This window comes from Acanthochromis polyacanthus, chromosome 8 (assembly GCF_021347895.1).
Source record: "Acanthochromis polyacanthus isolate Apoly-LR-REF ecotype Palm Island chromosome 8, KAUST_Apoly_ChrSc, whole genome shotgun sequence".
Lineage (NCBI taxonomy): Eukaryota > Metazoa > Chordata > Actinopteri > Pomacentridae > Acanthochromis > Acanthochromis polyacanthus.
In genome coordinates, this window is record NC_067120.1 from 3,834,619 (window position 1) to 3,855,269 (window position 20,651).

Sequence of the window (20,651 nt, forward strand, 5' to 3'; positions counted from 1 at the left end):
TCCTAAAAATATACAATTTAGAAGGACAAAGCACATAAGTTAACATATGCGGAGCTTTCATTTTCAGCTCTAGTCTAATTTTAAGTAAAAATCTCTAGAAAAGAATATTTTACACCATGTCAAGAGTTTATTTGACAGTATTTCAGAATATCTTTCAGTAAACAAGTTTTTTTGTTTTTTAGCAAAATGTAATATATCAGTACTGTCGCATTTCATAAAAATAGTTGTTCACGTCTTTGAAACTACAGTATCAATGATACAGTAAACCATATTTGTAGGAATACAGCTGTACAAGGTGAATAGTACACAATTAACACTACACAGTTATACTTGATCTCAATGGGGGATTCATGAACGTGCCATCCTTCACAGGTTCCAATAAGCAGTTTCTTTTGTTCCTGTGTACAAAATCAGTCACAGCAGGCAGGGGGACGGCCTGGATGGAGACAGAGGGCTGGGTGATGAATTCTTTCACCTTTTTCTGAACTTTGAACATTTGCACACACAGTAAACACATTTCTACAGCCTAATGGCACGTTGTCATGCTCCTCGCTAACATGTTAACCACTTTATCACGTGGACCACAGTTCGGTCAGCTCAGAAACATCCAGAGCGCGTTTTTCCGGCGGCTCAGTCAGTCCTGGTGACGCTCGATGCTCGAGGTCTTACTAGTGTCCCAGTCTGCAGGTGCATTGCTCTGCTAAACGCACATTACCAGCAGTTTACGAGGACGGCTTGGATGCGCCATCGTGCTGCATTCAGTCAAATTGTCACAAAGCACTGAAGCATTGTGATAGGTTTTTTTCTCCGACTCATTCGTTTCACCAGTGCTCAAACGCTCTAGTGATCAATTTTTAATTAAGAGCAAACATCTTATTGGGAGAGAGATGGATGATATCAAGATGGAAATGCAGGAGGATAGTGACTTCATCTGGGGTGTCTCAGCTTAATAGCAGCATGCCTCGACCTCTGCCTGAGACAAGATCCTGTGACTGAACAGATGTTTCAATGCATTCGTGTTTCACCGATCATCTAAAAGGTTGACTTTAGACGCAGTGGGCCTTGGTCCTTCCTGCAACAATGAAAACTTAGTGTTTTCTTTAGATAACAGACAAATAAAGCTGAGATACAGAAACCACGGTCCACTTTGACATAACCCTGTCCTGATAAACGTCCACAGCTCTACACTTCTAGGTGTCTCTAAGAAGAGGATGTTTTGCTACAGGCTACATTTTATCCCCTTTTAAACACTAGGGGACACGGGCGATCATTGACATTGATAAGCTATACAGCTGAGAGTGCATCAGGATATATACTGCTTGGCGTTATGTCCGAAGAGAAACAGGCTCCACGCTCAGCAGTTTGCTGACACGTGTGCATGGTCACTAATGTCTGTTTTGCATTCAGTGCTCAAAATCGAATCACAACGGCAACAGCTCTGCATTAGTTCGAGTAAGGCACTCCGCCCCACCTCTTAACCATCGGCCTCCTCTTCCCCGCACCGATGCCCCTCTCCCACAGTGATGTGGTACACTTAGCACAGTAAAAGGCATAGAAATGGGAAATCGAGACTGGACAGAATTTTCCTGTTGAGCATTAAATGAATACAACACAGCTTATAATTCCGCACAATGACTGCATGGTTGACTTGTGATCAAGTTGTGTACATAACTCAGAAGAGTATTAGGAGTTCTTACTAAGCCGTAAACTGTTTCCAGTCACTCAAAAGTTCAATTTTATGAAAAAAAAAGATCATTTTTGTCTCACATGAATGCCAACTGATCTGCTCCACGGAAGTTATTCTCTCGTTATTCTACCTTTAAAAGACGTGAGTCCCTGTCTAAAGACATGGTGGTTTATATCCATGCACACAACCACCGCCTCCCTCAGCGGTCTGGATTTGGTGACTTGCACAGTCTTTGATATGTAGTTATAGACGAGGCCATGGAAATAGTGATCCTAAAATACTGTCCAGGGGTTTTTCTCTTCTTCTTCTTCTTTTTTTTTTTTTTTTTTTTTACAATGTATCTAACTACAACACTGCCTCAAAATAACACCAACAGGTATGTTTTTGAGTTTACCAAATGTACATATTTTTCACATCTTTACATTTACAGTATATGATATATTGGTAGGCATGTGAGATTTAACATATGTTGGGTTAACCAGGCTGTCATTTGGGTCAGTGCCATGTCTTCCAGGAGTTTCAGTGTCACTGCCTCCATCTGACAGATTCGTAGTCTAATTCTTCCAACGGCACAGAGAAAATGGAGCAAAAGTAAATCTCTTGGATGTACGTATGTCTTTCTTCCTTGTATGAGGCCATATTGCACAAACCAATCTGAGCCAGATACGTTCGAGCAGTTAAAGGTACACGTCAAAAGCACAGCTCCACTCAGAATCAGACATCGTTTCTCCATCTGTTAGCGGTCGCATGTGAGGATCTCCATCAGGTTTATACTGTATGTTACAAGAGCTGTGAAAGTTTCTCGGTTCTTTAAGGTGGTGGGTGTAATAATCATCTTGTAAGAACAAATGAAACATAACATATGACTCCAGTTGTAGATGAAGAAGAAAACAGGACAGAAAGAGAGGGCAAGGGAGGTTTCCTCAGATGGTGAACTGAATGAGTAGCCATACAGCGTGATCCGGTCCAAATCAGTAAGATCCATTCTACCTGCTAACTGTGGAGGTCCAGGACCTCAGGGTGCCAGGCAGTTTTTCAGACCCAGGGACGTTCCAGGGCCCTGGGGAGGCAGCTGCACTCCTCGCTGGAGGATCTTCCATGGTTTTGGAAGGGCAGCAGAGCCCACTGTGGCCGCTGGCCCTCTCGTCCTCTCTAGACAGCAGAGCTCTGGACACCAGCCTCTCCTGGAGGCTGACGTGTCCATCTCCGCCGCCCAGAGAGGCTCCGTTCAAATTCACGCTCACATATGGGTCCCAAGGCCAGACAGTGGACATCGCCTGTGTGTGCAGGACTTTTCTCTCACAGCAGGGGGAGCAAGCCTCCCTCTGCCTCTCTCTTCTTTCAATGGATCTTCCCACAACAGTTTTGGGAGGCAAAGCCCGAGGCTGTCTGTCACCTGGTCCACAGTCCACCTCTCCAGACCCCTGAGGGGTTCCCTGCCCCCTGATGATGCATTTCTGCTCGGTGGACCTGCCACCCGTAGCCCCTCTAATGGAGCTGTGGTCTGTCGGCTGTGGAGCTTTGTCTGCCATGCACACTGTGGCCTCTAGAGGGAGCAGATGAGGGGAGTCTGGGGCTGAGGCTGGATGGGATGAGAGCAATGGATTCAGGTGAGGTTCCAGGGTCACTTCCGGCAGGGCAGAGTGGGCTGTAGAAAGGGAATCCCAGTGGCCGGCACAGTCTGTCAAAGAGGAAGAAAACGCAGTTAATCGGACTGAGATGATAGAAGACGACAACCAGCATGCACATGCATACAGACACAATGTAAGAGGAGTAGAAAAATCTGAGAAAGAGAGAGAAACGTCACATCCTCTTATAAAATCAGGCAGACCTGCATGCAAATTTGTATGAGCAGCACAGAAACAGACTCGTGTGCGAGGATTCATTCAGTGTTTGAAGACAATCAACATATTTGTAGCCGTGTGACAGACTGATCCTGAGCAGCTCTGAGCACATACATTTCAAACAGTCTACTTCACAGCCCTCTTCAGAGCGATACAATTTCATCTGGAGGGTCACTTTAAACCATATTGCTCTCTTACTACGACACACGAGCACCTGCACACACCTACAGAGACATGGCTGCTGATCTTATGCATTTGCATTTTTCCCATGCAGAAACTCACGAACACACGAATGCATGCCTCGAGCACATCTACAGACCACACAGATTCATCAGTATGGAGAGAGAGACATGCAGTTTTTCACAAACCGTGTCTTTAGAGTGGCCCATTAGGAAGAAATAGGGGGAGCTTAGTGTGTCACCTTTCATGCACATGGAGAGGTTGGGAGGTACCATTCCTGAGGGAAGGCAAGTAAAAGCCTATACCAATCATTAGACTTAAAGCAGAGGGACTACAACACATGAAGGCTAAAGAGTAGGTTGTTACTGTATTGTATCTACTGTTTGTTTAAAATAGTTTTCAGACAAAAAGATGAGAACAGAAGACTATGGAGCGAAGAGTAAAATGCAGAAAGATACTGATGGCATGTTAATATGCTTATAAAACAGAGAGCAGGAGAATGTTCTGGGTACTAAACAGTAATGTTGAATGGCAAACATTCAATCTCTAGTTTAGTGAAATTGTAAAAAGTTTACAGACTAAAGAGAGCGAGAGCCAGACAGAGTGGGACATTCAGAGGTTTCAGTTTGTGCCAGGAAAACCCACCATATTCTGGCACCTGTCCTGTGCCCCTCTTTAGCAGCAGCCTGACCCGCCGACCTCCCGCCTTGATGAGTTCAATGGCGCGGGCGTGAGTCATGTCCCGAGTGCTGTCCCCGTTAATCTCTATGATCTGATCTCCTACCTGCAGCAGACACACACAGGACAGGGTCGATTCCTGTCAGCCTCTGTTTATCCACGGAAGGTTAACTTTAGCTCACAACCAGTCCTCTGCGGGGCGAAGAACTTCCACCGAGCGACGGGAGAATAAGCGCCATTAAGTGCCTTGTTCAAACACATTTCAACAGGAGTCGCTGAGGGTGAGCAGTGTTACTCAGTCACCAGGTTCACAAGCATTTATACTTACTTAAGCAGAAGGAAAAAACTTCATGCTCTGTTAAAATTCTACGCCAAATTTAAATCCAGTCAGGACAGCGCGTGATATTATGTGCGATGGGCATTAAGACGGATCAACTTGCACATGTGAGACTGGATTAATTGTACTTTTTCTACATTTCTTAAACAAAACAGCAACTTTTATTTCAGCAACAGCATTTCCTTTGCTGTGCTTTTCTTCGTCTCACCCTCATCCTTCCGTTTCGTATGGCAGGACCATCCTCTGCAAGGCGCAGCACAAATAGGTCCATCTTGTACTCTCTGCCCCCGCGGATGCTGAACCCGAAGCCCTTTGCACTTTTCTCCAGCTCCACCGTGAAGTAATCATAATCCTGCAGAGCAAAATGTGGACCATTGGCAACACACCGAAAGCAAATACAGTATGTGATTACTATGTTAGAGAAATAATTATGATCGCTTTATCCGCAATGTGTTACACACCTGCATACAAATGAAGGATGTACGCTCAACATAAGCAGACAGTTCTTGGTCAAGCTCTACCTGTGGTCTGAAGTCTGCAGGGATCCCCAAAGGGAACTGAGCAGCTGCCGGGTGCTGTCTAAAGTCCAGCAGACCGGGCGGGTGTCGGTAATCCAGCGTCGGAGGCTGGCGATAATCAGTCACCGGTGGGTGACGATAGTCTACCGGAGGCTGCCGGTAATCAGTGAAAGGAGGGTGGCGGAAGTCAGGTTTGACATCCTGCCTTGCTTTTACCTCTGACCTGTCAGGAGGAAAAAAAATATCGACTAATCAGAGGTGAGGTTTGTGTGATGATGGATTCCTGTTGGACAAAACCTCACATCCATGTCGTTTCTATTAACCTTATGAACCCCAAACAGCACCACCGTGGATAAAGGGATATGTTTCCATACTTGTCTCCTACCTGATCTGTGTAGACACTGCCTGCAGTTCAGTCCAGAAATCTCTGAATTGTTGTCATTGTTGTGATCATTTACGAGACGAGTAGAATAAAAATGACTTTGCTAAAACAAAAACATTTTAAGCTTTGTCTAGTTTTCCTTATAGAACCGCATGCTGCACATGAAACGTTCAACATTAAAATTCTGATGATTGTTTTTGCTTTTACTGTTTCTTGCTCTAATAATTGTTGCCATTTTGAAAAAGATTAACAAGGCTTTTAACCCTTTGACGCTTATTTTCACAAATTTGCAAACACACCACTTTCATTCAGACTGTAGCCGAGACAGCGTATCCATTCCTCCAATGCCGGTTTGTACATATTCAATACGTACCTCGAAACCTTTTAAAAACACTGGTTTCTCGTAGGACCGGTTGGAGCGGGACCTAATTATTCTATATCTGTTATTATATATCTATGTATCTATGTTCTATGTGTAATAGATAAATTAACAATCTCCACTTATTTTAGCATCAGCCAGAAAGCAAAAACACACACACAAAAAGCTTTTTATTTAATTGTAAATAAATCCAGGCATCATGGGGTTAAACCCACAGGCTGGTTTTGAGGTTCACAGTGTTAACAGATGGACAGTGACCTAAAAGGTTCAGATTTATCTCTAAAGTAATATTTGAGCTTTGCTTCCCATGTGAGAGAGGAGAGTACTGCGTATGTGCAGATGAGGATGCTCACCACTGAAAAGATGGAAATATCAGCTTCCCTTTTGAAACTTTTATCACGTTCCCACTTGTAAAATGGGCATAAATCCACAGCTCTGGGAGTGCTGCTCTCAGTGTCTTGATCTGAGACTCACATGCACTCACTTCAGTCCGTGCACACACTCACACTTTCACCGTTTTAACACAGAAGAGGGTCTGATTGCTGGGATTCTGCATTATAGAAGAGATACCTTAAAGTAAATTATTCACTGACACTGTAGGAGCTAAGTGGTGTTACGCAATAAAGAGGAAGCTAGCCTGAAACCAAGAGTCTGACTGGGACAAAAGTTGTCTGCAGTCACGGGCTTTCTCCTGATTGTACAAGCAAGAAAGGAGAGGATGGCACCTTCTCATCTGGATATGCAGTTTGATGTTGGGCACTTGTGAAAATCCCTGCTCTTCCATCCCACTAAACACTCCTCCTGAGCCCAAACAAGAGCTCTGGGTGAGGTCTTACCTGCCGTCGTGGAGGTAGAGCTGTGGAGGGGGGCCAGAGGGCTGGGTGACTGGGCTCTGCTGGGTTCCAGCTGCTGCAGGCTGGGAGGCTGCTGGTGCTGGAGGACCAGTCACTGTTTGGTTTGTTTGAGCTGGTGTCTGACCGGGTTGGACAGGTGCTTGACCTGGCTGAGCGGCCATTTGGCCAAGCTGAGGAGCCATTTGGCCAGGCTGGGTGCCTCCTTGGCTTGGCTGGGCTACAGGGCTGGGCTGGGTCTGGGGGCTGTGTTTCTGGGTCATGGGGCTCTGCTTCTCTGAGCTGGGCCCAGAATGGGAACCTGTCATGACAACATTTCACCTAAGTGTTAATTCAACTCTGAAGAAACAATTTTAGCTCAAGTTGGTAAATGTTCAGGAAGTCCAAGAATATGTTTCATTCCCTGCTACATTCGTTGTAACTTTTATGTTCCATCATCCTCATAATGAGAACAGTTTTTGAACAACACTCCTTCACACCTTGTGTCTTTCCTGGTTTACTGTATGTGTAAGTGCTTTGAATTTTTGCCTTCAAAATCTGAACACTTTTGTGTGTAAAGTTCTCCTTGGCCAAGTAAAATTCAATACATTTATATAAGATGAAAGAAACCGAAACCAGAGTTTTGTTTGAGTTAAAAGGAACACTCATGAGGAAATTCCCAGAACAACATCTGATGATATTTCACACACTTACCCTCCTCTGGTATGATGTGCAGTGTGACTGTTAGTCCAGCATCTTTAATGAGCTTGACGATGTCTGCATGCGGCATGCTGATGATGGACTGTCCATTTACGGCCAGGATCCGGTCGCCCACCTTCAGCTTCCCACATCTGTCCGCGGGGCTGCCCTCAATGATGCGTCCTATTTTATGGGGCACAGCTGGAAACAGGCAATAACAAGGTGGTTGTCTGCCAATTTTCAGGAAAGATGTCAAAATAGCACAACATTTACAGCTGTGTTACAGTATGAGCGTTTGGAATGGCCTCTTGTAAAAATTACAGTTGCAAATATTGTGCTGCATCATTCAAAGCTCCTGAGTAACTTTTAAAACTGTTATCACCATTCTCTGACAGTCACAAGAGTTTAGGCTCTTATCAACACTTAAATAAAGACAGAAAAGGAAAATTTCAACTTATATAGAGTATAAATTCTACTGGACCCACTAATTTTGGAAATCCCAGGGAGACTCCTGAACATGCACAGCGACATCCTGGTCACAACTTTCAGAAGTTTGTGTGGATATTTTTCGAGTGCAGAAGATGTTTCCATTTGAGTTGAGCACATTTACATGAAAGATGGGGGTGTGATCAGTCCAAGCTGACTGAAGAATCCCCACAGTCTGTTAAAAGATATCAGCTCCCTCTGGCAAAATTTGACCATATGTTTAATAAAGCCACATTTAAGACTTTTAAAGAACCTTTTAATACCACCTTGGCATGAAATTAAGACCAAAAAAAGTTTAAATCATAAAAACTAAATCAATTTCAGTTTGATCCCAGCTAATGGAAGTTCTAGAGCTACTGGGCAGGATGTGAAACTCCACTCAACTAAAGTAATGACTGAGGGACATGACACCCACTGGCTTTTAGTAAAGCAGATAAAAGGGATATTCTACTTCTGACTTGCAGTGCAAAGAAGTTCATCCCACATTTTAGCACTTGAAATTGCTACAGCAAAATAACAAAAGCCTTGGGATGACTCATCAATCACCATTTCTGTTTAGGAACAACCTTTAGCGCTTCAGACAGACCCGGGTCATTTTACAACTCACTGATGACGGTGGCGTTCTCCGGCCTGTTCAGGGAGCTGATGATGACGAAGCCGAAGCCCTCGTTCTCCTTGCGGTGAATGACCACGTCGCTGGTTTGCAGGGCGGATCCCTCCGGAGCTGAGGTGGCGACGGGGATGGCGACCGCCGTTGGGCCCGAAGCCGAGGCGGCGTCGCTGCGTGGAGAGCTGTGCTGCGTGGACACTGAGCCGGGGCTGCGACCGTTCACGGGACACGGCTCACCTGGAAGGGAAAAGAAGAAAGAGAGGAGGTCAGATGAGTCAAAGCAGCAGCTCTGATACTGTAAAACACGACCAGTGAGCTCAGAGTTGGAATGTAAAAGCAGTTCAGGATTGGAAAACGCCCAGGTCGGCATACAACAGTGCACTGGTCCAGCACTGGCAGGGATTCTCTGTCAATGTCAAACTATCTATTTGTCATTTGACAGGTGTGACTCTTGCGTAACCGCATGCCCTTGCAGCAGAAGTGCATCCAGAAAGACAAAAAAACACAGAGCTGCTGCAGTTTTCACACTGAACAAAGGACAAATGTATGTAAGATCTACTACCACAGAAAAGATGTGTGGGTGAGAAGAACACAGTGATCCTGAACACAGATTGTTAGCATGTGTGTCCTGTCCAAGTTGTGTTTTTTAATTTGATGCCAGTGAAATGTGCAGCCTTTTCTCCAGTCTCAGTAAAGTGTAAAACAACAACAACAACAACAAAAGACCAAACAAAGATGAACAACAAAAGGAAAACACGTCCTCACCAGGCATTTGCACTCTCCTTCTCACAGTCAAGCTGACTTGACCGTTGCGAGCAGCTGCGTGCATCAAGTCTATTACGTATTTGTGCGGTTTCCCAGCAACCACATTTTTATCCACAGAAATGAGCTCATCCCCGGGTCGAAGCCGCCCATCGCGCTCAGCGGGAGTGTTCTCTATTATAGCGCCAATAACAATCTGTTCAAAGACAATCAAGATTAGCAGCATAGATGAAGGCGAAGAGGATGAGACAGAGACTAGTGGAATCACACAGTAATTACTTTATCTAGCTTGCAAGCTACTTTTGTGTCATGGCAACATTTTTTTATTCCAACTTCCTTATGTTCTGCTGCCACATTCTGTCTGAATCACAGTTTGCATGCTGGACAAGTTAGCAAGGCGTTACTTCAGTATGGGAGGCACCGAGCAGTAAGAGCTTCAGGACAGTGTGAGGAGGCCGAGGTTTGCTTGTGTGAGAGTGTGTGTGTCGGTCAGATGAGTGCATGAAGAGTGTGACATGAGGTTAGATGCAGGTCAGATGATGCTGTGTGTATGAGGTTTTAGTATGTGTGTGGTCCAGCCCGTCCCATACGAGCCTTGTCACGGGCGTCCGGACTCACAGCCTGCACGGCCTCGTCTCCCCCCAGGATGCGGAAGCCGAAGCCAGTCTTCTCCCTCAGCAGGTGCACCTCCACCTCCTCGTACTCTGGACCTGGACCACAGAAGCAGACAGTAAAGGCCGACTCTTTCTTAAATGGCAAAACATGACGGTATGCGTCCAACACGATTGAATGGGAAACTGAAAGTCTCTGGACTCACGTCTGCTCTCGTAAATAGCCCTCGACTTCTCATAGAGGTCATAAGGGTCGGGTTTGTTGAGGTCGAAGCCTTCGGTGGAGTCAGGCACAGATGTGCGGTGTTGTGGCTGGTTTGGGAAGGGCGTCCCAGGCGGCAGGACTGGACCCGACAGATTCGCCTGGGGGCTGCCATGTGGGTCCCACTGGTCGGGCAACTAGAGGGAAGATTTGGTACCATTTAGACCGACAGTTCACATGTTTCCTTATTTTTGGCATCACATTTATGGCAGAATGAAATGGGGAAAATGTTTAACTGCACATTTTCTGACAGATGTTGCTGAGTGTAACTCAGGTTTGATTTGTCTAAGATTTTTACTCTCTGTCAATGCCATCAAGCTTATATGTTTCCATAAAAATATACACTGATCAGACACAACACTAAAACCACAAACAGGTAAAATGATCATATCAATACGATGCAGTGTCATTTTTTGGCAAACTTTAGGAGTTGCAAATGTTATGCTGACATGTATGTCCATCTAAACCATGTTTACCAAAGCAAAAAGACTCTAAAACGGCAGCAGGAAGGTGCAAAAACTACTCCAGAACCGCTCGAGGAACACAACCAAGAGCTCTGAAGTTAATTCTGCCAATCTGATTGAACATCTGTGGGATGTGTGACAAGTGAGATGCACAAAGACTACATCCAGCAACCTCCAGGACTTGAAGGAATTTGATTAACTATGTTATTTGTAAAGGTCAAGATCTAGCTCAATATTCTCTGTATAATACATTTAAAAGCATGTTTTGTCAGTCAAACCACAGTGTTCATACCTGATGTACATTACATCGATCAGTGGGAAGCATAAACAACCCTTGAAACTGTCAGTCTGCTCGAGTTAAATAAAACTACAGCATTCGTGTTATTGTATAATAGACACACCTCATACATCCACCATTAAAATTGAAAATTAATACATTTTTTGTAATTTATCTCTTCATTTCTTATTGCAGGGACAACTCACAATAAAAAGTAATTGCACTAGAGTTAGCTTGCAGCTAATTTGCATCAATAAATACACTACATTTACAGAGTCCATCAGTGTGACACGATAAAAAGAACATCAGTAAATACAATAAATAAAATGACTGGTGGTGACAATTTTGCAGCCAAAGCTTGAGGATGGTTTTAAACACTGCAGAGCTCCTGAATCTCGAATGTTTGCAAAGACGCAGTTAATTTCAAAATTAAGCTGCAGGATTATGAATAATTTTAAAGATCTGACATGTATTAGAATAAAAGAGGAAACTCTCAAAGCTGAGGAAATTGTTTTGGTTTTTTTTTAGGATATTGCAGTCCCATGTGACATGCTTTAAGATATATGAAGAGCATAACTAATTGTTTGATATGTTTTCAAGCAAAAAAGTTCAAATGTGTTGCTACAAATTCTTCTCTTTCTCGTGGCAAAATAGTCACAATCGAAAGCCATCAAAGTTTAACTGTTGGACACAAGATTCCTGGTACTAAAAAGTATATCTTCAGTCTGTTTGCACTGGAGGTTTTCACTTCACAATATAAATAATATGAGCTGCAAACTGGTTGAAAAGTGTTCTCCAAGCTAATTGTGAGACTTAACGTGTGCACAGAGAAAGTTGAAAACTGCCTTTACTGTCAAACGTCCTTCTGCATGATCAGAATTTGATAAACAAAGCCTTCTTTTGCTCACTCTAATGAATTATGTCTGAGAAATCTGCTTTCACAGTTTACAAAATGAAAGCCGGGGAAGTTAAAATAACAAAAATACGGCTAACTAGTGCAGAAACTGCAGAGAATAAAGCTAATAGACACGTAACCTAAATAACAGAGGTGATAATCAGACTTAATGAATAAAAATGAACATGTCAAGTGTGAGGACTAGATTTAGTCAAATGTAGTGCTGCAGCAACTCAATTATGCAATAAAGAAAAGCAACTATTTGCGTAGACGTGATGCGTGAATGAATTCAAATCAATACTTTAAACTTGAATGAGGGGAGATTCATCACGTCAGAATATTCTAAGTGATTGTACGAGCAGGAACAGGTGCAGTCTAAGTATAAATCTGAAGAGCTTTTCTCCAGCTGCTCAGACGTGAGATGGGATGTGATCTGACTAATAAGCAGATCAGGAAATGTTGGCACTTTTCATAATAAAGTAAAAACCAAAGACCTCTGATTTAACTGAACTGCTCCAAACACACAAGCATAAAGATGATCGGTTCATTTATCGTACCTGTTTGGAGGCCTTCCATGGAGAAATGTGACCTGAAGAAGAGCGAGAATAAAACCAGTTAGCAGACAGCAAAGATTTAAAAAAAAAACAGCTATGAAGGAATCTAAGATAAAATCACGAATCCTCTTCCCTTAATGAATGACAAAAGTTCTCAGTTTGCTGATCTGATGTTCTTCTGATTTGACTTTGTTTGTGTAACTCCTCCTAAACGGCTTCGGTTGTTGCGTTTGTTTTCAACATAATTACATCATTAGCTGCGGGCGAAAGCACAGACCTCATCACACACACACACACACACACACACACACACACACACACACACACACACACACACACACACATATGCACACATTTTCCTGTGTAAGTTGCATTTTATCTGCATGTAGGAAGCAAGGAGCACTCACATCACAACAACAATCTCATCATCACAGCTCCCCTGTGACCGTGCTGGTTCATATACATACAGTACTTTACTGTACTGTAAAGACCCAAATGCATACATTTAGATATGCAGGGCTTCAGGGAGGGACGTGCAATGACTGTAAGCAGGGGTGGACTGGGGCAAAAAATGAACTCTGGCATTTTTGGCCCAGACCGGCCCACAACATTATCAGTTGACTGAATCAAGCACTAATTTTTGAAAGACAAAAAACTGACAGAGAGGTCAGATTTTCAGAACAAAATTCAACAACATCCCTAGAGACCTATACAAACTTGTTGACAAGTTGGAAAAAAAACAGCTGAAATGCAGTAGAGCAGGAGTATACAACTAAAATTCAAAGTGCTCCAGTCTAAGAAAATGTATTAAAGCAAAGGTCCAGAACATCATAATGTTAAACCTGAATTAGTGCGATAGCTATATGTTGATGTAACCTACTAGTTTTATTAGCGTCTGCATGTAACCAATAACTGACTATCAAAACCAAATAAATTCAGTATGGTTCAAAGACATTTTGGCAACATTTTTTTATAAATAACTTTTTATATAACTGTAAATCTTAAAATAAAGTGCAGAACTGAAAAAAATGACTGAACAACCTGAACCAACTTACAGACATCGTTAACAATGCCTAAATCTGAAAAATGTAAACAACTGAACCAGGGGTGGATCCTGATTAATTTTAGGGGGGGCACAGGGTGTACAACAGATATTTTGGTGGGGCCACCAAAAAGTTGCAAGAAAAAATTAAACCTGCTACAGACCTCTCGGTTTTACAAAGTATTTTTCATGTTTTTTTTTGGCTCTTTAACCCAATAGGAAAACTGTAATCTGAATGTTCTGTGCAGTAATGTCAATTTTAAAATAGAATAAAATACAGCAAATAGCACTCTATACATTGTACAATAAACCTGAGAACAATAACAAACAGTGGCACTACTCCATATTCTTAAGTCATTAAATAGCGCACAGCTCAGCAAACATCATAGTGTTCTGCATAGAAAGCACAAAAAGCTGCTCTCAATAATCTTTCACAGTGAGCAGATGTTCTTGTGCTGCAGGTCCATGGTCCAGACGTGGCCATCGCACCTCCTGAGAAAAATAGTCGAGTCGAGACTCGAGTTAAAAAAAAAAAAACCTCCAACGACAAAAAAATTGATGATAAATGCGCAAAAAAAAAAAGAAGAATTAGTATCTGAGCAAGTAGCTCAAGGGGATAAGAAGAGAATGAAAGGTAGCAGGATCAAGTCCCACCACTGGCATTTTTCTTCTTTGTCTAAGTTTTTCAAAAAATTTAGAAGGGTCTGGTTTTGAACCAGCCACCTGCATCTCCTTAACCCACTGATCTACAGATCATATAAAAAGAAATAAACTCGTGATCCCTTTGACATCGTAGGTTCCAAGTGACCACATGGGTGCAGCCAAGGCAGAGTCTGGATGGAGTCAGGGTGGAGAGTGGGAGGGGAGGTGGGTGGCGGCCTCCCCCCTCTACCCTCCCACCTCCCCCCACTACGGCCCCAATGCCCACCACACCCTCCCCGGCCCAACGAGTTTTTCGAAAATCCGAGCCTCGACGGGTTTCCCGAGTTTCTTGAGTTTCCACCAGGTCGCAGGCAGAAGAGCTTGTCATGAAGAGGTGTTGAAGTCGGCGAGGATGGAGTGACTTTTTACAGCGACTAGAAGGAAGACGACTAGAAGAGCAGGGGCCTCATTTATAAAACATTGCGTAGGATCCATACTAAAAGTTTGCGTACACCGAAAATCTGAAATTGGCGTACGTCAAAAAATATTCTGATTTATAAAACTGTGCGTACGCACAGCTGCATGCAATTTCCCCTTTATAAATCACACACCAGGTGGAAGATTGTGCAGGTGGATCCACCCCACATCCCGCCCACAACACACCCACATTTTACCATGAATGGTCAATGCAAAGTAACTCATGAATGTATCTGTATATAAATAAGCTGCTGATCCACGGCATTTTATGCAGCGCCCCCTGCAGTCTTTTCACTGCTGTGCATCAGGATGAATGAATCATGTGTTGACCCAGGCCACCCTGCCACTAAATTTGTTATGATCATGTCCGATGTACAAATAATTTGTATACTGATTGAATGTACATTTTTTCGGTTCACATAGACAAATTCATCTTCACTCGGAGCCCTTACAGCAACACGTGCGCAGTCAGTTACGCCGATTACATTTGGGAAACTGGACCTTGCTGCAAATTGCCGTTTAATGTTGGCCTGTTCACCCACAGTGTAAGGAAACTTGATGTATTGACTGGTCATGTTTATAATGTCATCCAAAACAGCTGGCATTACTGCGCTGAGGGATGGTTGTGATATCCTAGACCTAAAGGACATCATTTAACTGTATATCAGACCCAGACGGGATTTAGACAACAAATGTAACCTCATATATTCTTCATATAAAACACATACCTGTCGGCCACTTAACGCTGGAAGGAGCCGGGGTGGGGGTGGGAGATTTCCTGAAAAAGGCCAGAGAGCACTGGGTGGAATATATTCGTGGAATTGCTCTCCAACCCCATCCGCCCGTTTTCCTGATGTGCCAGATGAAGGCCGAGACACTTAGCAAGGACACGGAATGGCAGAACTTTCTATCAAAATCAGCGAGCGACGGGGAGATTCGAGGAAAATGAAATACAATAGATCACTTTGGGCCCGAAGTGTGACGCGAAAAAGAAAATTGAAATTCACTTCTTTCCATTCAATTCACTTTTATCTTCTACTTTTCCACATTTTTCACCCCCAGGACCTTCTCCATTCTCCCAATTAAAGAGTCTGTGCTACCTGGAAATCTTTTCCATTAAATGTCATCCGTCCCTGCAGTGTCTGTGAGTGTGGGGGAGGACACGAGGAGATGAAGAAAACAGAAATAAAAACGCTGCTCTCCGTGAACGCCATAAACATGAGTGGCAGTTGGAGGAGCGCTATCCGTGGTGCTGAAATGATTCAGCAGCAGAGGGAGAGCTCTGTGGGAGGTTGGGACTAATAACCGCATTCTGCAGGGAATATGAGCCTTACGGGAAGCCTTTAAGGAATTCTAATAACTCATTTTCAGAAAACTTTCCTTAATGACCCGCTGAAGGAAATGAGTATGAGCTACAAGGCAATTGTCCACTCATATTAAAGAGGGCCGTCATCCTTACAGACGCATTTAGGCTTAATTTAAATGCTAATACAATTCACAGGCATATGTGCCGGATGTGTGGGGCAGTCGTACGCATGCTGATGAATTACAAATGAATGACTGCGAGAGAGGCTTCACATGGCCTCTCTCACAAGTCAGTGGTCAAGCAGTCTGGCAGGCAGGGCTCACAGACTAGCCTGCTGAGTTCTGGATGGCCTTCAGATCAGCCTGATTGGCTCGTGTAGCCCGACACCCTTTTTTTCACAGCCTCGATCTGCATCCTCATTGGTGCTGCAAAACGTCTCTAGTCTGTGGTTGGCTCTGCTTCAAACTGGGATGTCAGGGGACGGAGCTGTGAACACGACCAGAGCTCAGTGGAACTCTGGCAGAAAGCCCACACTACAGTGAAGCAGTCAGACACACACACACACACACACACACACACACACTCACACATGCAGCGGAAGTCTAACACCGTGTCTGTGTTACAGCAACGCTCTCAGTCACACGTCTGAAATCATGTGGTCAACCTAAATTTCCCTGATGCTCTGCAGAAAAATCCTCCAACATGCTTAAACATTCCTGACATTTTGCACATCTGAGTCACTGTAAAGGACATTGTCCTTTCTTTCACCCTGCAGAGAGGAGAGACACACAGAAAGAGGCAAAGAGCTTCCTGGTGTGTCAGGCTGATAGCCCCTGTGGGGCTGTTGTCTTGAGTTGTTTGATAGAAACTGGTGAGGTTGAAGGAGGAGATGGCATCTTTGGGGGAAGGGAGGCAATTTGTCACATTCAGCTCTGCATTTAGGAGGATATCCATTACACGCTGTGTGTGTGTACATTCCAATATAGATCTGTGTATGTACAAATGATGGTGCATTAATATATGCTGGGTAATCTCATTTGTGTATTGAATTTCAGCAGGCTGTTTAAATGTCGTATCTGACAGTGAAATATGAATGTGTACCTTTGCAGAGATTCACCACCAGGTGGCGTATATCAGCTCTGCACTGTCAGAAAAATGATCAAGAGCAACAACGTTCAGCGGCTCACATTATACATCTACATATGCAAATGCTTACAAAAGTGTATTTTCTCTTCCTTCTGAACACACTTGGGTCCTTTGAGATAATCATGGCCTCTGTATGATCTCTTAGCTTTAATGCAATCATTTACACCTGAGCCTTCAGTGCACATTCAGTTCAATGGATCAGGCACCCATTTGTCATGCATCCAATAATTGTCAATAATGTCCTCTAAGTTCATGACATCAGGTCTCACATGCAATCAGCAAACCACCCAGCAGCACTTACATCAGATCGTCCGACGCATCAGGATCACTAAGAGCTGATGTCTTTGATTGCTTTTCAGGTCTGCAATAATAATTCCTGTCACACTTCAATTAATTAGACCTGAGATGCATATGAAACTGATTGCCTTCATCCCTAATTAAATACAATCCATGAAAAGGAGGTTACATACGAGAGCACATCCATAATTTCTCTTTATTGTTCCGATATCATCTCAAAAACAATGCAAATTAACTCTTCACTCCTGGCAAATTATCTCTAGAGATTCAACAGATTTCACGACAAAAACGAGCATGAATATGTGAATAGCAAAGCTGAAGTGTGGCACATCAAAGGCACACAATGAGTTTGTGAACTTTGTCTCTGTAAATGGCCAAAGGGCAGGAGATTTTTTTCCTTTCACTCTTTTAACTTTCATCAAGACTGCTGAACAAAGCTGCACAGTTAATCACCGTGTGGCTGAATGAGTGTGTGTTTGTCAGATGCCAACGGCTCAGTGGAAAAAGCAGCCTGGGGGGAATTATGAAGTCAGACTTTGACCTGTGACCAGAACACTTTGGAGAGAATCAGTGCAACAGCACATGTCAAACAGTTTCCTCGCAGGTGGCCAATCGAGCAAAAAATAGAGGAGGAGGGAAAATTGCCACCCTCTATGTCGTTCAGGCAATATTGCAAAAAATTTGCATTTCAAACTTCCGCAGTGTGATGCTTTCTCTCAGTCCTTTCCCCACCCACTTTATAAGTGAGAATGTGTGAGCGAATGAATAATGGATTCATTGTAAAGCGCTTTGGGTGTCTTGAAAAGCGCTATATAAATGAAACCATTATTATTATTATTATTATTATTACTATTATTATTAAGTGCATTTAGTTCTATTATCTCAGACCAAGGGCATGGGGTCGCTTTCTTTTTCACTTTGAGAGGAAGGATAAGTTCTGGGCATGTGCAGAAAATTAAAGGTGTTGTGCAGCAGCTCATTACGATGCAGTGCTTGCTACGAAAATTCGACATGTGGCAGGTTCTGTGGAACAACACAAGCCCCAAATTCTCTGTTTAAATTCACAGACAACCAGCAGTGAACTCAAGTACAGGAGGAAAAATTGTGCATCTTTGACAGAAGCAACAGAAGTTTTGATTTGTTGGTGTCTGTATAGCTCAGCAGGTTAAGCAGGTGAACCACGGACAGGGGCTGGTCCCTGACGCAGCGGCCCGGGTTTGATTCCTGCTTGCAGCCCTTTGCTGCATGTCTTCCCCCCCACTCTTCTCCCTCCTTTTCTGTCTACCTCTACACTGCATCCGACCAAAAAAATAACTTAAAAAAGAAGTTTTGGTTTGTTGACTAACGTTTTGAAGCTATGAGTTTGTAATTTGGTCGTCAAAGTGTTGGTGGATTTGGGCAATGCATTCAAATTCACAGATTTCTGATATATTCAAAGAGATATTATACAATATTTGAGTCTGATGAGTCTATAAACTCATTGATAATGAACCTGTCTCTGTAAACACTCTGAAGCAAAACATGTGCAGGAGGAATGATGGTTGTAGGCCTTTCTTTGCAAAATAGAATCAATACAGAGTTCACAAATGTTGGTACGCAACATTTACTCGCAATTGTTACACTAAAATTTGGGCGCATCTACACACTTTATAGCTGATTACGGTTACTTGATGCTGACATGCACAGTGGCTACATACTGGTAAGATTACTTTTCACACGCAACTCCAAATTCCAGTTTCTCTAAATGGATGTCTACTGTCTCTATGTCTATGTCTCTACATGTCTGTGAATGACAATTTTCAGGTTAATGATCTGCAAAGACAGACCATGAAGTTACCTAAATAACATAACAAATATGGCCCCCCAATGCATTCGTACGTTGCCTAACTCTAAGGTGGATCTGACACTATGCACACCCATGCAGCTACCTCATCAATCATAAGGCAGCTGCACCCTACTATATACTCACTTTATTGTCTATTTTACTTGAAATAAGACCATAATTTACCAAATGAACATCATGCTGTATTGTAGGACACTTTAAACTGGCGATTGAGGTCATACACTCATTAGACAAAAGTTTTAGGAGGTGCCAAATCAAGTGAGCAGTTTGGTCATTTCTGCATAACTTTCTTTTCATGCAGTCTTCTATACAGTCGCCCTCTGCTGGTCATTACAAAGAACACAGGTTTAAGTCACACTTGAGGCTGGGTTCTGCTTTCGGCATGAATATGAAATGAGAGGCTTGGAAATCCACTCGAGTGTGTGATTTTATACTCCATGTGGCATCTGCTCCCAAACTGCAGGGGGCAGTGTGTCGCAAACACACGTCTACTTGGTCTACTCTAGTACTAAACTAGACTCGAAGAAGTTTCTCATTCTTTACACCACTTACAACATGACATTTCGCCGAATAGTTGCATTTCAGCAGTTGGTTTTAGTTTTAGACCATGAATTGTTCATAACCCGGTTATCATGGTGATCTCTGTGTGATGGGGAAAATACTCTGGCTTGGTTATCTTTCTTTATACCATTCACAATCTGAGGGAAGGAAGCAGCTTTGGTGTTCCTTCAAAATAATGGCGGGTGGAAAATCTTCAATGGGAAATTTGCACACACCGAGATGAGATTAAAATGGATATTTTGCACGCACAAAAAAATACTAAAATAAAAAAATAAATGCCTGGCTGCCTTATTACGTGATCCAAATCCTGAGCAAAACATGACATTTTTGCTAGCTCAGTGGTTGTTTTTTCCCCACTGCGAAATGGATTTTGAAAATTTTAACACGTAGATTGTGGAAGTAGAAGAGAAAGCCGGCTGAAATTAGCCACCAGTGGCAGGCTTAAATCCACAACCTACATCTGGTGAGTCAGACTTCTTTCTCATTGGCTTCAAACCCAGAGGCTACATCCATCTTTTATATGCAGTGTATGGAACAGATGCACAAACTCATATAAAAAGCTCTAAAAAGCAGTTTAGAGCTTCTTCTTTTATATTTTGTCTTTGCTAGAGTTGCTCTGGACCTAGCTTCGTATCAAAGTGAATTAGTATGCAGAAGGCAGTAAAAATGCTGTTTGTCAGAGTCAGTACAGGTAGCCAAACATCATCATACCAACCACTTCAGCTTGTTTGCCAGTGAGATGACACTCTCCAGTAATTTCTGTCCAAAGCCCATCACAGTAACTGCAATAACTGCATTTATTTTGAAGATGAGTGGCCCCGGCGGGAACGAAGCTGCTTCCCCCACCACGGCGTTGGTGCCATCTCTACCCACAGAGCTGTG

General features: G+C 43.2%; 1 protein-coding gene across 10 annotated transcripts in view; it reads right to left on the bottom strand.

Moving 5' to 3' along the window:
- Positions 1 to 105: 105 nt before the first annotated feature.
- LOC110971512 (membrane-associated guanylate kinase, WW and PDZ domain-containing protein 2-like) overlaps positions 106 to 20,651 on the bottom strand; it is a 123,369-nt gene continuing 102,823 nt past the window's right edge. For 3 of the 10 annotated variants that reach the window (XM_051951484.1, XM_051951487.1, XM_051951488.1), the window contains exons 12-22: positions 12,459 to 12,490; positions 10,210 to 10,402; positions 9,987 to 10,102; positions 9,396 to 9,588; positions 8,628 to 8,867; positions 7,550 to 7,735; positions 6,842 to 7,157; positions 5,188 to 5,467; positions 4,935 to 5,078; positions 4,357 to 4,495; positions 106 to 3,368 (exon numbers count right to left, since the gene is read on the bottom strand). In XM_051951484.1, coding sequence (XP_051807444.1) covers positions 2,674 to 3,368; positions 4,357 to 4,495; positions 4,935 to 5,078; positions 5,188 to 5,467; positions 6,842 to 7,157; positions 7,550 to 7,735; positions 8,628 to 8,867; positions 9,396 to 9,588; positions 9,987 to 10,102; positions 10,210 to 10,402; positions 12,459 to 12,490 — 2,534 coding nt within the window. In that variant the 3' untranslated portion in view covers positions 106 to 2,673. Of the gene's footprint in view, positions 3,369 to 3,899; positions 4,011 to 4,356; positions 4,496 to 4,934; positions 5,079 to 5,187; positions 5,468 to 6,841; positions 7,158 to 7,549; positions 7,736 to 8,627; positions 8,868 to 9,395; positions 9,589 to 9,986; positions 10,103 to 10,209; positions 10,403 to 12,458; positions 12,491 to 20,651 lie in introns of all 10 variants that reach the window. The other 7 variants (XM_051951492.1, XM_051951490.1, XM_051951489.1 and 4 more) reach the window with 7 other exon arrangements.